This window comes from Columba livia, chromosome 3 (genome assembly GCF_036013475.1).
Source record: "Columba livia isolate bColLiv1 breed racing homer chromosome 3, bColLiv1.pat.W.v2, whole genome shotgun sequence".
Classification (NCBI taxonomy): domain Eukaryota; kingdom Metazoa; phylum Chordata; class Aves; order Columbiformes; family Columbidae; genus Columba; species Columba livia.
Window position 1 is genome coordinate 48,670,575 of NC_088604.1, and position 22,078 is coordinate 48,692,652.

The 22,078-nt window shown below is 37.6% G+C and overlaps 1 protein-coding gene across 2 annotated transcripts in view; it reads right to left on the bottom strand.

Annotated features, from left to right (window-relative positions):
* Positions 1-327: 327 nt before the first annotated feature.
* Positions 328-22,078, bottom strand: part of SLC22A16 (solute carrier family 22 member 16) — a 38,864-nt gene continuing 17,113 nt past the window's right edge. For both annotated transcript variants that reach the window (XM_065056653.1, XM_065056654.1), the window contains exons 2-8: positions 18,591-19,067; positions 15,445-15,562; positions 12,999-13,548; positions 11,042-11,169; positions 10,544-10,653; positions 9,989-10,088; positions 328-4,809 (exon numbers count right to left, since the gene is read on the bottom strand). In XM_065056653.1, coding sequence (XP_064912725.1) covers positions 4,597-4,809; positions 9,989-10,088; positions 10,544-10,653; positions 11,042-11,169; positions 12,999-13,548; positions 15,445-15,562; positions 18,591-19,067 — 1,696 coding nt within the window. In that variant the 3' untranslated portion in view covers positions 328-4,596. The remainder of the gene's footprint in view (positions 4,810-9,988; positions 10,089-10,543; positions 10,654-11,041; positions 11,170-12,998; positions 13,549-15,444; positions 15,563-18,590; positions 19,068-22,078) is intronic.

Here is a 22,078-nt window from a genome sequence, read left to right on the forward strand (position 1 = left end):
TTTTGTCACTATTGAATTTGTCCAAGGGACTATTGCCCCAGCCAGCTTATACAAACAAAGGCAAAAAAGAATAATGTTATTCCTGCAAATGCAAAACATGTCACATTTTTAATGCACATTTTGTCATAGTCACCACTTAACACATTACCCAAATTTTGGTTTACACCTGCAAACACAAACAGGGAAAAGACACACATGTGATACTTGCCAGCCTGAACCATGGGCTCTCCATGGAATGCCGAAGCACGTGCCCAGCTCCTACAAAGGAGCATGTACCAAACCAAGAGTTGGTGATAGGAGTTCATTAAATTGTGTAAAGGGTAAAGATTAAATAACATGTGTTTGACTTTATTCTTGCACATAATTGCAGATAATAAATATAAATTAAGAACCACCATGAACATAGATTGTACTAAACCCACATATTCTAGGCAAACTCCTTCCGATGAGTATCTACTTCTCGCATGTTACCAAAATGCACATTCCATCAGAATCGTGTACAAAATTATTAGGTTGCCAGTACTTAGATGTGCTTTAACCTTCTTCATGAGAGATGTAACAATGCAGACACTGCTCAACTGCATTTACTAGAACTTTCTGTGTTAACATTCATAGTTTTTTTTCTTAATCTCTGAGTTTAATTTCTACCCTGTGATTCTGGTGTGGGATTCAGACAAGCATCTTTAAGATATGTTTGCACAAGGATACAGGATCTCCTTTCTGCAGCCACAAATACCTTGCTGGTATCATGCCCTCACAGCACAAGTGACCTTGCATTTTGTAAGTCCTTGCAAGAGGCATTTGCAGGCCTTGCATGTTGCTGAGCCCAGTGCTATGGAGGCTTCCCAAGTGACTACATGTAAGGAGTTGGTAAAAATAAGCTGTGAAAGTTACAGGAGAATGCCAGGTTCCTCCATCCTAGAGCTGGGATGCCAGACTATCTTCTGTTTCCCCAGAGCTGTTGCAAAAAAGCCCTCAGCCCTCAGGCAGGATTAATTCCCTTGTTTAGACATTCAGGGTATCACCCAAAGCATTTGACACAGAGCACACATAGTTTGGATAGCTTTTTTTTTTTCTACAGAGATGTTTAAACTATAGAAATTTGGACAAAGAAATTGAAGTGAGTTACTAAAATAGAAAGAACATCTGTTTTAAAACATAAATTCAAAGTATCAAAGACATTTACTTACCATTTTTTCTCAGTTATCATTAAACTAATGATAATTGCTCTCATTCCTATATTTAACCCAGAAAGTATTTCTTCAGCAACTACAAGACAGTCAAACAGAATATGATATCAAATTTAGAATAAAAACATTCGTCATTGTGCAATAGTGACCAGCAATTAAGACAGATGAGAATTCTAACCCAGTATCTCATAAAACTATTACGTAGTTCCAAAAATAAATTTGCACTAAGATAGAGATGAAAAATACAAACATAAAAGACCTTAAAGACTCAGATAAGAAACTATAAAAAGGAATTCTTTATATGAGCAACAAAAAGAAAACATGCCCCACAGGAACAGAAGCATTTGTTCTCAAACTCAATGCTCTCTTGCAAGAGGATTTTAGATAAACTATGAATATTTAAGAGAAGGAAATCAACTCAGCCTGTCTATGCTATGTTTATAACGCATGACTAGTGTTAAACATATTTTTGTCCATATGGAAAAAACAAGCAAACAGAAATGCGAGAGACATTTTTTTACAGCAATAACCCTCCTCAGGTTAAAGAATAGGATATCCGAAGGCATCTTCTAAGCTATTAATGCATAAAATAATGAAAAGTGCACCTGTAGATCAACAAACTTTTTATTTCCGGGGAAAAAGTAACATCATTAGTTCAGGGAAATTCATGTCTCACTTGAATCAAAGACCAAACATCAACTGACTTCAGTAACAGAAGGAGCTGGCTTTCAGGATTAAAAGCCATTAAGCTACATTGTGTTTTAGAAAAGTCTTTATGTTTTAGTCTGTAAGGATTGCTTACTAGCATTGTGCATTTAAGTTTGTTTTTTTACTTTGCTTTTTATTTACCTTATGTATACCTATTACAGGTCCTGAATCCCTCAAGTCAAAGGAACACATGACATTCATTGACTGTTCTTAGCAGGGAAACTCCTAATGTCAGTTATTCAGCAGGTAAGGAAGCAGAAAAATTAATTTTAATTGTTGTTTAGTACCTTGTTAGAAATAAGACCGTTCTGTCCCAGCACTCAAGACTAAGAAGTTTGATAGGACCTTGTACTAATAAAAGAGGGAGTATGGGTTTGAAAGAACCCCAAAATAAAGCAATTATCTGAAGTTCTTTTGGGGGGGAAGGTAGTTGCAATGTCAACCAGTACCAGGTCAATTCCTTGTTAGGTCTACTGCATGATGTTTTCTTTTTTAGCATGGTTAAACCCCTGTTTAAGTCAGGGCATGCGGAGTTTGGCAACAGATCCTGCAGATAAGGAGAGCTGTTCTGCTCTGGAAAGTGGAGGGGGATCTGAAAGCAGTGGAAGAATACCAGGTCTGCTCTTCAGCAAAATAAAAAGCCACGCCATGTGAGTAATCCTGTCTTCAGTCATCAAAGTACATACTCAAGTCATCCTCTGAATAACGGTGGGATTACTCAGGCGGGTAAGGTTAAGCACATGCTTTTGCTGAACTAATACATCTGGACAGAAGGCATGGTGTTCTATGTAGTTCTATTCAGAGTTTTTCTCTGCAAATACTGGAACGCCCACGGAATTGAAGGGACCATAAAGATCCCTCGCTGCTTTCCATGTAATTATGACACAGAAACTCCCTGAACTTAAACTTACCAATTTTTTGCTTGGCTTTGAAGCATGTTAGTCCTCATATAGGATATGATTTTATCTTAATACCAGGACTAAAATGTTACTTGACACTCTAGGAGAGTGGAGTGAAGAAAAAAAATCTTTTTAGGGGATATAAACCGTTATTCTGGTTTCAGAAGTCATTGAAACTAATGCGACTGTGCAGATATAATTGAAAAATGTGACGATTAAACTGTACAGTATATAGAGTATTTATCTACAGTAATATAGATGTCTTATTTTGGGGTACATGGCAAAGAAGTAAACAAGGGAAGACTTGTTTTGATGAGATTGTACCAGCTAGTAGGAGAGTAAGAGCCTAAGATGCGAAGAACTCTGATTTCAAACCAGGGATGACAGGGTTGACACAGCCCAGGCAAGAGAGGGCTGTCTGAACCCCAATACAGAAGCTTCATGTGCTGCTCCCCTCAAACCAAGGGTAGCTGAGAGAAGAAGGTACAGATCTTCAGACAGGTTAAAAACTCCCAGGGCTGGAGGTAGACTGAAAAAGGGAAGGTGGGACAGAAAGGCATAAAAATAGCAGCCAGAATGATGCATTCCTGTCTACCAGTTTTCTGTGGTCCACAGTCATAAGGCACGATCACTGCACCAGCAAAAAGCATTGATGCACACACAAGGTGTAACGATAGTGGGATATTTACAGACACCGACTAAAACTACTAGAGTAACTGGTAACTCTTCTACTGATAATTTTTAAATTTTATTTTTCTAACTGATTTTGTGCGGTACAAAGAGAAAATGAGCTACAGACATGTGGTCTATGAGAAAAATGGCATGTAGATACTGTGTCTACTAATCATTCATCAATAACTAAGTCCACCTCTGTGAAAAGAGCCTAAGACCCATATGTTGTTTATTCTTTTCCACCAAGGACTGAGAGATCTTGATGGAGGTATTTGGCAAAGGTGTAGATCTTGAAAGTGATGAGGAATCTGATGCTAGATTGGAGCTGAAATAAGTGAGAGGGGAAGCACTGAAATAATGGTCTGGAATGAATATGGCTTTCAAAGGCATCAGACATTTTAGTTTTAACTAAACTAAAAAGAACTCACTAAGCCAGCAGTAGATCCAGTGAACAATTTTTTTCTAAACCACTAATAAAAATACATTTGCCAGAATGAATAGTATACAAACTATTCGCACGTTTTTCAAAGTTAGTATTATTTTTTCAGTTGCAAGTTGTTCCACAGAATACTTTTCTTTGTTAGCAATGGCACCTTTTCTAGTAGAAAATTTGGGAAAAAAAAAATTAGTTTAATTTTGAAATTATTGATATGACTTGACGCAATGTTAAAGTTTCTCTCTTGAATGATAACCGTCTGAGTTTACTGTGTTCTGAAGTCTCAAGCCTGTAGCTGTCGGCTGCAACAGGACAAGAGTGGACAAGGCACTTTGTGGTGAGTTTGCAAATCTAACTGCGGAAAATGTGAAGCAAAGAACTGGTGTATTTTTTTACATACGTGTAATCAGGTAGGTTCCAACATTTAAAGTAATCATTCCAACTGGTCATATCAAGTCAGATAGGTTTTCTAAAGTCTGGGTAAGTTTGGTAAGGGTTCTAGATATCCTGTCAAAATTTCTGCAGTACCTTCGTCATGTGGAAAAGGTTTTCTATATTTTCTCTGTTGAAAAGGTAAGACTGAATACAAATTAAAAAGCACAGATGTTATAGAACAGTCACATTTCTTGAATAAAAATATCTTATAAATTATATAATGATTAAAATTGTGAACAGCTGTTTCGGGGTTGCTTTATTTCTCAGTGCTGACTGTTTCTTGACCAAACATCTCTATCTTTTCTAATGTTGCACCACTCTGTCCTGGAGGAGTCTTTCCTGAACAGCTTTTCCCGTTTCTTCCCATTTCTGTTGCTTCCACCAAAGTATTAGTCAATGGTTTTCCCAGTGTTTCTGGAAGCATTATCGTTAATATTCCACTCAGGAGAGCCATGATCCCAACAAGCAACTAGAAGAAATAAACAGTAGCTGTGAAAGTAGAAATGTCTTTCAAGTTATGCATCTGTTTGATCTTGCTTGAAAGTACGTTTAAAATAAAGCACAAGGAACTGTAATATAAAGCAAAGATCACAAGTCTTAGATGTTGACCATATAAAAAATCTGCCTTTTTTGTTGCATAAATAAAGATTACACAGCAGAATTAAAGAAGAGCAAGTGAAATGTTTTCACAGAATCACAGAATGGTTGGGGTTGGAAAGGACCTCTGGAGGTCATCTAGTCCAATCCACCTGCCAAAGCAGGTTCACCCAGAGCAGATTGCACAGGAATGTGTCCAGGTGGGTTTTGTTCCAGAACGGATCAATATAGTGCAAGCAGGAATAATTCTGTTTGAGAAAGCAGAATACCTACATCTTCACTTGGTATTTCTAGAATACTGTCAGGTGTGTATTTAAAAGCTGATTCTACAATTCCATACATTTATTTTTACATGTGTATTCATTGAGCAACAATTTCCCCACCACCTGTAGTTTCAGTTTGCACTCCAGCTCCTGACCCTATTGCCCTGTACCTGTGTGCGTGTTCCTTCTCCACACAACCAGATCAGAATTTCTCAGTATGGCTTGTTGGCCTGGAGCCACAACAGTGCACATCCTCGCTCACGAGAGCTCTTCAGCAGATACTGAATCTGACTCTCAACAGGAATACTTTGCTAAACTGCAGTTTCAAAGATCTGTCGGGGGTGTGGGTACCTGCTGACATTTTCCCTGGGATCACGTCTTGGGTTTGTCCATGGTGTACACAGTTCTGTAACAACAGCTTACTTCAGCACGAGTGGTGCAAGGACCAGGATCGTGTGGGGTAGGTGCAGCAGCACACATGTGCTCCAGGAGTATCTTTTCCTTCCTTTCATTTCTGTCCCTTGTTCAATTAGAACAATTCACACTTCCCTCCTTTGACGCACAGAACAGCATTAAAACCTTGATATTTTTCCAATGCCACATTATAAATGGCCCAAATCTTCCTCGGTAGAAATGCTTCCACACAGTACGTCACGCCTGGCCTCAGTGTTTTTCCATTGTATGACTGTGCACTTTGATACTGTATTATCCTTATCTTGCACTATGCTGACTCTCGGGTCTGTTCTGTTTAACGCTTTCCAAGTATGAGAGAGAGCATTTGGAATTACTATGCCTGTGTCTCTCACACAGCTTGAGACAAGAAACAGCCAGCTACCATCTCCATCTAAGCCAGACTTTCTCCTTAGGTCAGGGAGGTGCTTTAAAATGGGAATTTGCCATTCTAACATTGAACAGTCCTATGTGCATACAAACACATCATGTTGCTTTTGCTTCTTTCCTTCCAAAAAGAAAAGGACAGCTTGTCTTTGAGAAGCAGAATCCACAGTGTTGGATACACTTATCTTTTTGCACTTGCATTAAATACAGAGGCTGACAAAAAATTAAGCAAAGTACTGTTAGATACTACAAACCACAGTGAAAACAAAAGTCATGCTCTTACTGTAATAAATTTTTTAAAATCGTAGCAGTAATAGGACCAGAGGAAATGGTGCTGAGTAACAAACTGCAGGAGATCCTTGCAGACATGTATCTCTGTGGCAGGAGTGATATTTAAAATATGTATTCTAAAATATTAAAATCTCGCTTCTGAGAGTGAAAACTCATCTCTACTACTAAAACAACATTTTTGCCATGGTAAAACAGGATGAATTGACACATGGCAGCTCTTCCACAATAACCTCTCTAATACACATCTTTCAGGCTGTCATAAGTTTAGAGCTGAGGATAATGAGGGCTGTAAAGGATACTGAAGCGTATGGATACTGGTACATTTGGAGTTTATGAGAACAGGGTCAGTAGTGATGCCCAACAGAACAAGGTTAAAGCAACACTGTGTGCTTTGAGTATGTGTGTCTCCTCTGTTTCTCTTTGTCTTCTGGACATTTTGCATTCTTCTCAGGTTTTCCTTCCTTGTGAACCTACCTCTTACTCCCCTGTAAACTCTCACTATTCTGTAAGCATACACATCATCTCAGCTCTCTTTAACTTTATTACATCATGTGCTAGTTGTATTTTTTCATTGTGAAAGCTGCTACGCAAAGACTAATGCAACGTGTTTCCCTTCTCCCTGACCCTACAAAACATTCTCCAATATTTTCTACAAAAGACAGAATATGAAGCAATTAAGTCAGAGCATATTAATGAAAGGACTTTTCAAATGTCATTTACCTTTTCAAGGGCAGTATTCACACTTATCAATGAAGTTACGCACATTTAGTGAAAGCAAGTCTTTTGCAGACTAATCTTGGCATAATTCATGAAGTATGTGACACAATTTAGCCCTTTGCTTGTTCATAGCAAATGTGTACATTGTCTATGTATGTACTATTTTATGTATATAGTGCAGCATCAGAATGTTCTTCTGATATAGTCAATGAGTTAAACATTTATGGATTAAAGTGTGCTAGTGTGCGAAGTATTGATGTATGTTTAAGCTCCACTGAAGTTAATTTGACAGGACAACCTACTTAAATTAATTGCTTTTTCAGCATCTTAATTTGAAATGTGACTTTCTGCTTAGTCAAACTCTCAAAGTATTCCCAACACTTCAGTACAGCCAGCAGCATCTAACAGCTACCATAAATAACTTCAAAAAAAAAGATTTACCACAGTTTTTCATGTCTTCCTCCCTACCTGGAGCAACAATTTTAATTTCACAGTGGTCTAACACCAGGACTTAATATATTTAGTTTAGAACAAAAGGTAATTTGAATTAAATATCCCTACAAAATAATACTTCTGAGAACAAATCATTATTCTAATCTGCTCTTTATATTTATATTCATATCTGATGTGGCTATGAATCAATCTAAAATGTGATCTTATTTACAAAAATCCTACTTAAACTTTTTTTTTTTTTCCCTGAAAATCCATTAGAGGCAGGATTTGCACTTATTTAACTTTACTGACCTTAGTGAAGGATTTTTTAATTTCTAATTTGTGGTTTATCTGAGAGAAAAATCAATTCTGTTAAAGGGATACTGTAATATAATTCTTAACAGCTGAGAAACAGAAATAGGTTATACATGGAGCAGTTCCTTTACTGTAAGTTTTCTGGAAAGTTGTCACGAGAAAAACATACTTGGCAAGTTATTCAAGATTTATAGGCATTCAATGAGATGCTGGCATAACTCACAAGTGGCACAACTGTACAGGAGGCAGACTGTCAAACAAACAGCACTAGTAACTGCTTGACAATGTGCGGTGTGTACAATAGATCAACATGATGTATATCAGTTTACTTACAAATGTAATCCATTTCATTTCACTTCCATTCCAAAACACCTACGTGACCCGAGACTTGGCACACTATGCTCCAACTCAAGTCAAGCCTATTTAATAAACTGACGAACGTTTTATAATTGGAACTACTAATGAAAACATATTCGCCGTGAACTACTACACAACTCTACAAATACTCTGAACACTTTTAGTACATCGAGACTTGCTCACAGCTGAAATAGTTCCTCTGTTTTACAGCCATTTGCACTGCTCTCCAGCATGTTTGAGCATTCCCTGTCTGTGGTTTAACTGCAGCACTTCTGCACAGATAAAGCTTATCTCAGCCAGTAAAGGCAAAACATCGACAAAAGAAAAAGAATGTTCTCCCATGACCACTCTGCTGTGCAAATGTTTCTCCGTCTTTTCTGGGATGATATTTCACTTTGTGTGGGGCCATTATTAAGAACAGTTTTTAGGAGCTTGGGTGAATAAGCTAATTTGTTGTCTCCTACATCCTCTTGATTTTAACCCAAAACAACAGAAAATAATTAATTTAAATAATGAAACCACTTCCTGAGAATTCTCTGAAATCAATCTCTAGCACCTATAATTGAATATTTTATAGTTGCAAAATCAAAAAGTCACAATGCCAACTTTTCAGGAAATTCCAATGTGGTAAACAAAATTAGAGTAAGAATCCAGGTTAAAAACATATCCCATTACATTTTCACCTTCTGACATGTATAATCTACAAATAACATTGGTGTGCTAGTCACAGTGAATTCTAAGGGGTTTTGAAAGAAGTCAGACTATATTAAAATCATTAATAAACTTTCTTCTACTTAAAGCTTTAACAAAAACGTTGTAATTCCTTGTGGTTTTACATATATGGGCATAAATTATACTTCAGGAGAAAAAAGGGATTGAATAGCTGCAGGATTTCTCAGCAGCAAATGCCTCCTAACAGAAATTTAATGAAGAAATGTGTTTCATCTGTGAGCAGGAAATGTATAAAATATTTTGTCCAAAACGGATCTGAAGCTACATAATGCAGAAAAAATGCCTAAAGTACATGAAAGAACGGTGCCACCTCTGTTTTCCTGGGGCAACTGGTGGTAGAAGACAAAACCTAATGGTAGCATGACCTGGAGTAACCTACAAGTAGAATGTGCTTAATGAATCCAAGGTTCTGTTGCTTGTCAAAGTCACCATGAACATCATCAGTACACCATTTGCTTCTCTTTTTCTATCTCATGAATTGCTTTGTTCAGTTCTTGTAAATGAAAAGCACAAAAAGGGAGCTTTGGGACAGCTGTGAAGACCAAGTATAGTAGTCATAAGACATTCTTGATCTTTTGGAAGGCTATTGCAAAGTTGCAATGTCCCAGAGAATCTATGGAAAAGGTCAAGGAATAATATAACAAAAACCTGCCACCCACAGTGAATTCCAAGACTGGAAGAACTGTGCCTTTGGAAAAGAGTAAGAATAAATCAGGAACATGGTCAAGAACTGCTAGACCTGCAGAGCAGGTATGGACTAAGAAATATGGACTAAGGCCCTTCCTAAATGTTACATGGTAGCCGAAGTATATTTTTATGGAAAACATTCTTACCAATTTTATACTAGGATTCTGTGCATGATTATTTTTATGTCTTCCATCATAAAACATTTCAGAAGATTTCAGTGACTCAAAGTCTCCCTTTTGCTTTGGCTGCGTGTTTTTAACAATATGAAGTTACTAATCTTTGAGACTTAAAATTTAGAACAAGAATGGTTCACTCAAGCTCCTTTTCAAAATAAAAGTTCAGCTCTTGGTTCCTGAGAAAACAAGTGACACATACACCTTTTCAAAACCAGAAACATTCACCATTGAAATTAATACTTACAAGTGGCATGAAAATCCAAACACTTCTCAGATAAACACAGAAAGGAGCAACCACACTTCCTACACGACACATCATACTTCCACTTCCAACAGCAAGTGACCTACACATAAAAGGAGGACTTTGATAAGAATTCTGGCAGATAAAGGAAACAATTAGAATGCACAGACACTTAAAACATCAGTAGCTATCGCTACACCAGTGTAAATTCATATCGTAGTGAAATGTAACTGCTTCTATAATTCAGATTAAAAATATAATCATACTTCAGCATAGACCACAGAATGAACAACCAGGACTTTAAAGAAAGCCCTAAATAATGTTTAAGAAAGTGTTGATTATTCTTCTAGTTCCCCAATGAAATAAATCAATGCACATGGAAATGAAAAATAAATAAAAATGTATGATACAGCCGAACACTAGACAACTCTGAAGCAACTGAGGAACTCATCCCACACCAAGTCTTTCAGACCACCAGCACTGATGCCAAGAACTGCTGGATCTGGCACAGGAGCATAACAAAGTAATGAAACCCACAAAACTGGCCAAAGTTCTTACCTTACAATTGTTGGGTACAGTTCAGCTGTGTAGAGATAGATAAGGCCAAATGCCACACCTATTGAAAATTTTCCAGCCATATTTGCTAAGATAATTAATATACTGAAATCCTATTGAAAGAGAGCACAAATAAATGAATCACCAGAAAACAAAATTGTTCCAAACTTTATTTAAATCCTTCAAAAGTTGTGACCTTTCTTTAAACAACAAGCAATACTTATTGCTTGCTTTTTTAAAATCAGTCTTAATATATAACTAGTGTCCATGTCACTTTTTACCAGTCTTGGTTCACTGAAGCGCTGGGAGCATTTTACATGTGACTCCAGCAATGATAATGAAACCTGTACTGAAAATACAGAAATCTATCTTTGGCAGCTGCAATTTAAAAACAGCCTTTAATCAGCTATATGATTTACAAAGAGCAGCTGCATCTACAGGCTTAAGAGCCTTTAAAATCAATTTCTACTGTAGGAACACTTTCAATGATACGTGACTAACCTGAGGTATGAACATAATTAAAACACAGATCAATGCACTTAAAATAAGGAACGGAATGAGTGTGTTTCTCCTTCCCAGTTTGTCCATCCCAATGCAAGCAATGATATAGCAAGGCAACTCCACAGCACCTGTCAGTATGAAATTATTTTAAGTCATGATTACACATATTTATGTTATAACTCTAACTTCCTCTTTATGAGGATTAATTTAATCTAGGGGGTAATCAGTGAAATCTAGAGATAACCAGTGTGTTGGGCTAGTTCATTTGATAACAGCAGTGGCAAGAGAAGGCAGAAAACATGGCCTAAAATATGGTAGTGGGGGATGGAGAAGGACAAGGAAATGGATTTCACAGCACAGAGCACCTCCAGTTCTCTTTGGGGTGGAAAATTACAGAAAACAGCAAGGCCAAAGTCCTGCTTTTCTAACACTGGCACTTGTGACTGAAAGTTCTCCATTTGCTGCTCTTCTGCTTCAGATATTTTCACAGAAACAGCTTAAGTATGTCCAGAAGGACTATTGCTGGTGCCACAGCAACACGCAGCTTCAGCCCAGAACCAGCCTGGTGTAAAAGGCCAGCACTGTCTCTCTGGGTCTGGTTTCTCCGAGTCAGAGAATTCAGAGAGTGCGGTTCCAGCTTTCTCTCCATTGAAAAGAGGGCAGCTGCTCACAAAATCCCACTCTCAGATACTCTCTTCCTAATGTTTGTTTATTCTGAAGCTCTAAAGGGACTGGTGTTTGGCTAGAACGGTTCACAAACCCTGTGTAAAAGTGATTTGCCCCTAGATAAATTATATTGAACCTAAGCCAGTTCAAACATGTTTTAAACCACCTTGCTCGTGAGGAATGCTGCTATGTCCAATGTAGAGTCAAGGAAGAACATCATAAGATACAGAGCTGAACAAATAGGCTGCATTTTTACTAGACATCTATAATGTGTCAATACACCTGTAATATTGGGAAACAATCTTTTGGGCTTGTGTTGGTAAAAGCAGGTTGCAGTTATTCGGTGCCTGTTAGTCTTCTAAAATGATTTTAGAACAGGTGGGTATGGTGATTTACGCACTGTACTCCACCATAAGAGTTATCTGCGCAATACTAGCATCCACTCTTCAACACATCAGTCCACCAATACGCTGTTATATGTGAAAACACAAACTGAATTCTTGAGAGCCTCAGTCCTCCTGTGTGCTTATGTACATGAACAGTCACGTTCGCTTCACTGAGAGCACTCAGTTGCATAAAGCACAGCACATGATTTAATTCTTTGCTGCCCCAGAGCTGCCTGCCTGATCTAGAGTCTTCTGAAGTCAATGGAATATTTTCACTGATCTTAACAAACTTTGAATCAGGCCTTGAATGCACTGAGTCATCTTTATAAACAACTTACATACCAGAGGAAGACTACAGTCAGACCAACAAAATTAAAGGAATATTACAAGTAAAGATACATTTTTGAGAAAATTAAAACTACTCTTGCTTCTGAGAATCATGAATCTATTTTCTACACAGACAGACTCAATATATCATGACTCTAAGGGATTAAAGGAATAATTTGTTTTCTCTTGTTTTCCTAGTTTGTGCCTTTAACAGAGGCATGTGAATTTTATGTTGCTGGTCTACTTCCCTTGGTGTTTGTGTGGATCTTCTATATGCTTGCAGGGCAAAGGGGAGACAAGCAGAATATAGTTTTACAACCACAAAGACAGATGAAGAAGAGTTTTGTACACCAACAAATTTTAATTTTATTTTTTTTTTTTTTTTTAGAAACAGTGAAATCTGGAGTGAATGATACTCCTGTGTTAGTCAACTTTATGAAGAGTTAGCAATAAACTTTTTGAACAATGTTCGTAATTGAATGAACAAAGTTAAAAAATTGGCTGTCAAATCTCTAGACATTTCTAAATGTTATGTTCTAGTTCTGTCATAAACAGAATAAGGTACAAAAAATACTTACCTATGAGAAAGAGGTTTAAATATTCATTGCCTCCTAGACTGACAGAACTGAGGGAGAAGACGTAGTACCCCAAGCTCCCAGTGAACCAGATCAGCCAGACTGTGATGGTCCTTCTTGCAATGTGCCAGTTACAAAACAGGTCTAAGATATTGTGCTTCTTTCTTGAGGATGTGCCATTGTCACCTGTTCTGTCTCTTACTGAATCATCTTGTTGGACTGAGTACAGTTCAGAAACTTTGCAAGGAGTACTCACTTTATTCCATCTTGCCATTATATCAATTACTTTTTGTGCATCTTCATATCTTTTCTCTGACAGGAGCCAAAAAGGTGTTTCTGGGAGCATCCAGCAGCAGAGGATAAATGGAAGAGTCACTACGGAGAGAAATATCTGATAGACCCACCAGGTCCGAACCAAAAATCCCACGAGTGCCACAACCATAATTCCCATAGCAAAAAAAGCATGGACATGCATAGAAGCCCAGGTTCGTGCTTTAATGCCAACAAATTCAGTCACATAAACAAAAGCCACAACCAGATAGCCACTGGAAACCTGGGGGGTGAGGGGGGAGACAAAAAAAAGAAGCAAGTGAGGTTTGTATCTATTCTCCTTGTGCAACAGCAGTAAAAACAAACAGCTAACGGTGTTCCATGTTTGTGTATGCTTAATGGCCACAGCACCGGCAAGTCCCACACTGACGGAAAAAAAAGGGAATCCTGGAAACAAATCAGCTGGCGAAAAAGTTCACTCAAAACTTCAGACTGCCCGGACACTGTATTTAAAAAATGTAAAGGGATTTTGAATGCTTCTCTGCAGTGGTGGAAAGCCAGCAAGAGACACCTGAAAAAGAGCCTAATTTGCTGATGTCATTGAGCCCTTCACCTCCAAAAATTTGGGCCATTAAAGACATCGCAAACTGGACGCTCAGGAAAATTAGGTCCCCTGAGGTAATTGCCACTTCTGAAAATCTTGACCTTGGCTTTTAAGTAGACTATTAATAATCTGTATGTCAGAGAACTAAAAATTTACTGAGAATTCCCTTCTACACCCTTGTAAATTATCTCATTAAATCAAATTTTTACAATGTTGGAAGAGAATCTCATATATATGGTTATAGATTCTCATACTTAGCGAGTGCAATTAATGGCATGTTCTGCACTATAGTATTCTTCACTGAAAAGATATATTATTGAAAATATATAATTCAGTTTCTCTAGCAAGTCAGACTCTTGGTATCTCAAAACATTTCAAACCATAGCTAGAAAATCTAGACTATAAAATATTCCACTACATTGTTTTGATTAACCATTTTTCTGTTTCAAAATATTCCAGTTATTATCTGATTCTGAACCCACTGACCCTGACAAGAAAGCTGTGCTGATCTCAGTGGCACAGGGCTGGAGCTTTAGACCTCCATCTCACAAGTCAGTTCCAGTGGGCAGTTAAAACCTGCAGCATTGGTCAGCTCAGAGCTTTTTTGCTTTTCTAAACTACTCACAGCCCTCAGCATCAACAGCCAAGGGAGTCAGTAGAGGGACTCCTGTTGATCTCACTGTTCAAGGCTGCAATGCTCACACAGGTTTTTCCTGCTAGGAAATCCTTCTGAGCTCTAATCAGGCAAAGGGAGCTCCAGGTGCAAGGTCCTGTCTTGACTAATGCACTGTCAGCAGGAATAAAATAGATTACGTGATTATTTTCAAATTCCTAACCTACTTCAAATAAGTTACATAATTTTTCTTCTAATAGCATTCTAATTTCTTTATGGATTATATAGTGAAAGACTGAAAATATTATGTTTTGGGATGTAAAATAGTAATTTAAAGTAAGTTATTATGTATAAACATTGAATATATATCAGATGCTGCATATATATCATACATACATATAAAAGTATGTGTATAGATACACATAAGCACACATACTGGAATACCCTTAAGTACAGTATAAACACCTAGGTGTTAAACATGTCTACCTATGTATTTAGTATTCCAGATGTAGCTCAAAAGACCAAAGAGATGCATGGAAGAGAAAATGTGCATCTCTCCTCCATCACTTCAAAATGGCAGAGGTAAAAATCCTACTTATTGTACATCTGTTACTTCAAGAAAAATATACACCATTTCTAGCAATAAGGAGCAATGCAATGGCAGCTGCGATGCAGAATCCGGAGTTTGCTGCTCACACTTGGTATTTAATTACCAGTCCAGCAGAGGTTGGGATGGAGGAAGTACCAAACACTGCTTCATACAGATGCTTTCTATTAATTCAAAGAAGAAAAGTGCTGTGGTCCAAGAACATTCAGACTCTCCCTGCTCTGCTGAAATAAGTGCAACAGAGGGGGCTTTAGAATAATGAAGTAGGGGAGGAAACAATTAAAAAAGGGAGGTTTTCCTGAGAAGGGGTAGGAAATGACACATGAAAAGAGCCAGGGTGAACATCCTTTCTTACCATAGCAAGGAGAAAGCGCACAATCATGAAACTGTAGTAGTCATATGTGAAGGCCACTGCGATGCCAAATAAAAACTGACCAGCACTTGTGAACCATATAACACGCTGTCTTCCCAGTCTGCAAATTACAGCAGTAATAAAATTAAGAACAAGCACAAACAATCTATTAAAATACACCTGCAACTTGAGAGACCCTATCTGGAAATGAGTCTGAAAATACTGTACTTGAACTTTCACTCACCATAGAAACTCTGGTTTAGTTACCTGTATTAATTTTTCAGTAATTCGAGCTTCCAAGAAAAAGGAAGCTCTTATGGATGGAACTTCCATTCCACAATTCTTGGCTGGAAGCAATGTGCAGAAGTGGTCATTACATATGTTCACCTACAGGTTCAAGTTTAACTTCTACATAGCTAATCTGCACATTTACACTGTCTTATCTGTGAGGACAGTAGGTAAGTCTCACTTTTTCAGATATTTTATATTAAGTAAAGTCTAGTTAATAATTTCAGACAAAAGTTAGCTGTGATACATGCCATCTCTTGCCAAAGTAACAACCAATTTGGGTAGTAATTAAAAGCTTCTGTAACAGATCTTTGTTCAGTTATTTGAAGTTGAATACTCTAATAAATGGTAATTCCATAGTTCTCCTGAATTTTCTGATTGCATCATAGCATACATGCATATACAAACACAGAAATCCAGGAAGCTAGTATACTAACCACAAAAAAACCCAGTGTCAAATATTAGCTTCCCACCAACAACACAGTAATTTTCAGTGTGTAAGAAGGGCATTTAGTAAAAAAGAACTTGCATTTGTTTATCTTCCCATATCTCAGGGAGAAAATATATGAAGTAGAGCCTGTTGTGACTAAACAAGTGAGCACATGCTATCAATAAGCAGCTCATCTGAGGAGAAAAACCTAGAAATCTGCAGTAGATATACAAGACTCTGTTGAGGATTCATTATATTCTATCTACAAATGTCCTGTAATACCAAATGTGTGGAATTGTTTTTCTTCCCTGGTAATATTCCCTTGGACTCCTATTATCTGCTCCACTGCAAACAGCTTTTCACAGATGTGGATATTACATTTAGACAGAGAGTTTAAGGACTTTCAGGATTGTGGGCTCATTTGTCATTTTTGGTCTGTGAGTACTTGGTACTACATTAAAACATCTCCCATTTTTCTCCAACCTTGACCTGGAGTCATGCACATTTGGCCTATGATTCCTGCCAGAAGAGGTCTCAGTGAGTCCCATCTGTCAGAGTACTTCTGTTGGGAAATCTGTTAACGGGGAATGGGAGGAACCCACAAACTTATTTCCCACCAGCCAGGATGTGTCAGAAAATAATATTTTTCAGCTGTAAAATCTACAGTTGTAGATCTGCAACTCAGAATGTGTGTATTATCTTAACTGGTTGTCCATGGCTTGAATTAATGGAAATGAGAACAATATGATCATAACCTTATAAATCATGTCTGAGTATTAATTAATAAAGCTATGAATGTTTTAAAGGGATGCAGAACAAATGTTGGCATTATATTTTGGTTTTGTATTAAACTTGATTTTACAAAGACTTGGATCAGGAGGCAAGATTGATTCCATGTGTCCTAAAAGCCAAGTTAAAAAAAAAAATAGTAGGTTTTTCTTTTGCATTCCCACATTGTAACTGTCACACCGTAGCATTGTGCTAATGAAAAAGAATCAGAAAACAACATGTCTGGTCTCCTTTTTCTGCTTATACTGTTACTGTTACATATATATATATATATATGTATCTCACAGTATCACAGTATGTTTGGGATTGGAAGAGACCTCAAAAGATCATCTAGTCCAATCCCCCTGCTGGAGCAGGAACGCCTAGGTGAGGTCGCACAGGAACATGTCCAGGCAGGTTTTGAATGTCTCCAGGGAAGGAGACTCCACAACCCTCCTATATGTATATATATATGTATATACACACACACATACATATTATACTGTTACATCACCCTCCACCTAATTAACAAGTGTTGTTATTCAACAAGCTTAATTATAGAAAGAGATCAACGATGCTAAACCAATCTTCAAAGCAAAACACAGGTACATAAACTGCCTGAGACAAAACCAAGTACAACATAGCTTAGGTGTTTGACTCTCGTCAAACTGGTCATTCTTCTGAGAGAGGAATACATGGGATTGTGTGGAGAGAGAAAACCAAGAGAAGCAGGAGGATACAGACGTATACCCTGGATCTCTCTGCTGCTGCTGAGCCCAGCTCTGACGCCAGATCTCAGTGTGTGATCCCAGGTGACGTCCAGGTGGAAATGCCGCAGGGGCGCGGCTGAAGAACAGCCTGGGCACTGTGAGCAAGGGGCTGCTCGGGTCGAGACCCTCCACGGACTGGCTCTCCTGCTCAAACAGAACTTTGTACATGCTGGTAAATAAATGAAATTACACCACAGCTCATGGATAACCATTTTTTCTCCTGTCTGGGCTAAGAGAATGAAGTTTAAGTTAACTTTTTAGGGAAAAACTACAATTGGAGAGCAAGGAAAAATAGTGTACAGGTGTTTGTTTTCAGAACACGGGGCCTGATCAAACCCTTGAAGCTGTTGCATCAGCCCCGCAGAGCTGTACTCATGACAAAGGTTAGGAAATTTGTGATTTTAAAATACAGGATTTTTAACATTCCAGTAGCTCTTCAGCTGTTTATCATATTCAGAAATAAAAATCTATGTTCCCATGAGGAAGCTCTCCTAGTGAAAAATAAGGTGAAATTCTACTCCCAGGCTTTACTGTTGCTATTACTACTAATTATTGCTATTCCTGTTTAAAAATAAATAAATAAATAAATAAAATCAAAGGGCAAATACTAGCTGCACAGAGTAGTTTGAGGAATCAAGACTTGAAACAATGAATGATATAAAGTAGGGAAAAAAGAACTAAAAGCAAATGATTTGCAAATACATTTTAAAATTACTACTTGCTACCAGAAAAAGAAATTGAGTTAAATATGTCTCTGAATAAAACAATATCCAAACCTCCCAAATTGTGAATACATAGCTATGAATACACAGCAAATGAAAACAACAAAACAGATATATACACACGGAGTTACCGCAGTTTGAAGCTACAGTTTTCAGAGAATGGCACTTTACCTGTCAGCAATGTCACCAAAAATCACTGCTCCAATCAAGACTCCAAGCATGAATGTAGGCTGGATTAGTTTTGCAAGCCATTCTCGGTCACAGACCAGATCCCACTGCGTAACAACAGTGCTCTTCCATTTTGTATCATCATAGAGAAATCCATCAGAACAAGAATATATGGACTTGTTGCCTTTGTATTCATATGCCAGATCCAACCCGACTTCTCGTTTGGACCTGCTGCATTGATTAAGTTCCCAAATTTCTCCATTTTCCAGCTGGACTACAATGTAATTTTCTGTTGATGTCCATAGTGTCCAGATGTCCTCTATACTCGATTCAGAGGAGTTGTAGAAAAGAACATTACTCACATTTCCAGGGATCCCACATACAAAGTTAGGAGTAACAGCCATGAACACAGATGCTAAGTAATGGATACCACATGACATAGCTTGAAAAACAGAGGCAAAATAAACACATGCTTGCAATCTGTAAAGGGAAAGAAAAAAGTTTACTGAAGAAAAGCCCTCTATACATGACAAAAACCCCCAACATAATTGTTTTGTTAGGATCAGTAAATGAAGACATCGTTAAAGTGTCTAGTGGTTTGTTATACAGTGTTGCTTCAAGAGACCAAAGATGAGAAAAGATCCACAGCAGCAGAAGTCATTTATTCTCAGGAAATAAATGCTGCTCTTAGTCAAGTGTTTAGCCGTACACAGAGATCATTTAACAAGAAACAATTCTGGACTTAAGCACTTAGTTTGAAGCAGCCTTCCACCCTCCAATTCTTTGTAGTACATCCGCTCAAAATAAGGCCTTATATTACTGGAATGGTTAGACAAACCAAAATGTTGCAACCTGAGGTTCCAAGGGATAGAGATATGTGCATCGGATAAACCAAACTCATCACATTATGCCCCTTATATCACCTAATTGTAGCTATATAACTGTATTTCATCTGTCTTCCATCTCTCTTTATTGCCTCTAAAAGACAGAGAAAATACACGTAGACATATGTAGAGAGAGACAGAATCTGAACAGTGTGAAATGTTTTGTACCAAAACATAGCTGTAAACTGGTTTAGGTTTTGGCTTGAAGAGGGTGTGCAGTTATCCATTAAAGATTGTATCATAAAGCAAACACGGTAAAAGAATGCTTTATGCATAGCCTGAATTTTGGCATTTTAACGACTTTTAAAACATGCTTGAGATGCAAATAAATCTTAGTATATAAATTGCACATGTATTCTGAATTTCGAAAGACTTGTAATGAACTCTAGTATCACTGACTGCAAATTCTAAACAGTTTCTGATAAGAATAAGGAGTCTTTTCCTCAAATGTTAAAATTATGCACATAATTAATACAACTCTTTTCAGAAAAGACAACATAGCTCTGATTTCTCCTCCGTTTTTTATTTTCTGAAGGCTGATCAATTGTACTAATTTGAAGAAGCACTCAATGAGCTTCTATTAATCTATGTACATCCTCATTGTAGTATGCAGTGGGCCTTGATAGTATGAAACAAAAAGCAGCTTTTAAAAAATGATCAGAGGCTATATCTGCTGGGGTTATAGGAAATTATGCCCACAAAACAATTGCCTTGAAATGTCTTGTGGAAAAGATCAGGGCAATTCCAGGCCCTGTAACAAATGCGACCTTCAGATCACTCATCTCCAAAATGTGTCTAACCTAGCCTTGAATTCCTGGAACAAAGATTGCAACAGTACCTAGCCTAGGACTTTCAAATCATCTACCATCACAATTTCTAATTAATTTCTAAACTATCTATAACCAAAGTGTTTAAATAGAATTTGCTGGATACATTTTCTTAATGTCCAATTAACCTTTGCTTAAACAGCTCTCTTGTATAACTTAACTTAGTTCACCATCCTCATTCTCCTCTGCCTTGTAGCTTATTTCTTTCCTTGCTAAATATAAACCCGGTTGTCTATCCTGTCTTTCCAATGGCATTGTTGTTGTTCAGATGCAGCACTTTTTATCCCACTTTCTTTTGGTGACAGCTCTACTGACTTTTCCATAGCAGTCTGAGGAGAGGGATGGATTGCTAAACCCACTGTGGCAGCTCAGAAGCTGGCTCCACTTCTCTCCTGAAGACTCTGCAAGGCAATCCTCACACAGGTGCTGTGCTGCTCTTTCCAAACAAACCTTGTTGGGAAAAGTGATATGATCAAGAGAAGCTGAACATAACTACAACGTCCCTTAAGCCTATCAATCCCCTCTCAAGAGGACAGCTTCTTGAGGATTAAGCAGCTAGCCATAAATCAAAGCAAGGCTAAATGTGCTCTGAAAAGCTTTTGGATTATCTCGGACCACAAAAAAATATATTATTCTGAAATGTAACCTTTGTCCCCGTATTCATGCAGACAAAAATGGTCAGCAACATTTTTTACTTCTTCTAGTTTTATTTTAACTGGTCCCATCAAAAGACACAAACTTGTTTTAGAAGTAGCAGAGCAAGACGGAATTCAACAACTTGGGCTATTGTTGCAGTATGCAAAATGACTGAAACCAGGACTAGAAGACCTCTACCAAATTAGCAAACTTAATCCCTAGAAGATGTGCAGTTACATCTTCTCCTAGCTAATAAAAAGTGTCATACCTGGAACCAGGATCCTGAACATTTGCAAAATCTGTCATTATGCAACCACTGTGTCAGATAGCCCAGTTGGTATTTCCCCGACGGAGGAAGAATTAAATAATTTCAAACTCCTACACATTCATCTAGAGTTTTCTAATTAGCTCTCACAGTACAAGAAATAGTAAGGTCATAATTTCTCTTCTAACAAGTAAGACTGAGCAGGAAAATATATCTTTCTTATTGGAGAGGCTTGAACAAAGATAATGACTTGTAAGGATACAGACTGAGAAGACGGCATGAACCAATACCCTACGTTATTTTTTAAAAACCCAAATCCCAAGAGTATCACAAAGGCTATGATTTGGATCACGTTTACCTAATCTCTGCACTAACTGCTCCCTTGGGAGTTTTATCTTTTCCTGAACATTTCTTGTGATTGTACTTCAATAACCATTTTGACAGCTTGCTCCACAGTCAAATCTTTCTGTTGGAAAGTTTCTCATTAAATCTAATTGCGATGTCTCCTTTTCCAGTCTAAGACTATTAGCAGCTTATAAAACATTATTGTGCAACCTTGAATAAATATTCCTTGTCTTTCATCACTTTATTGTACAGAATGATCAGTTACTCCTTTCTAGTTATTTTATAACACTATATAAATTATTGTCCCTTATCCTTTTCTCCTATAGTGTTGGAAAGTAAAATGTGTGAAAGCAAGGTGTGCAGTTCCAGCCACCTGAATGATAAAGGAAGCTCAATACTAACATGACCATCTGGAAGGTCAAAGACATAATACTAACATAATAATATATAAAGGGCCTTGGACAGATTATTTTGAAGTACATTTCTCATAACTGTAAAAAGTTATAGCCCAGACTCGTGAGAATGGTATCTCAG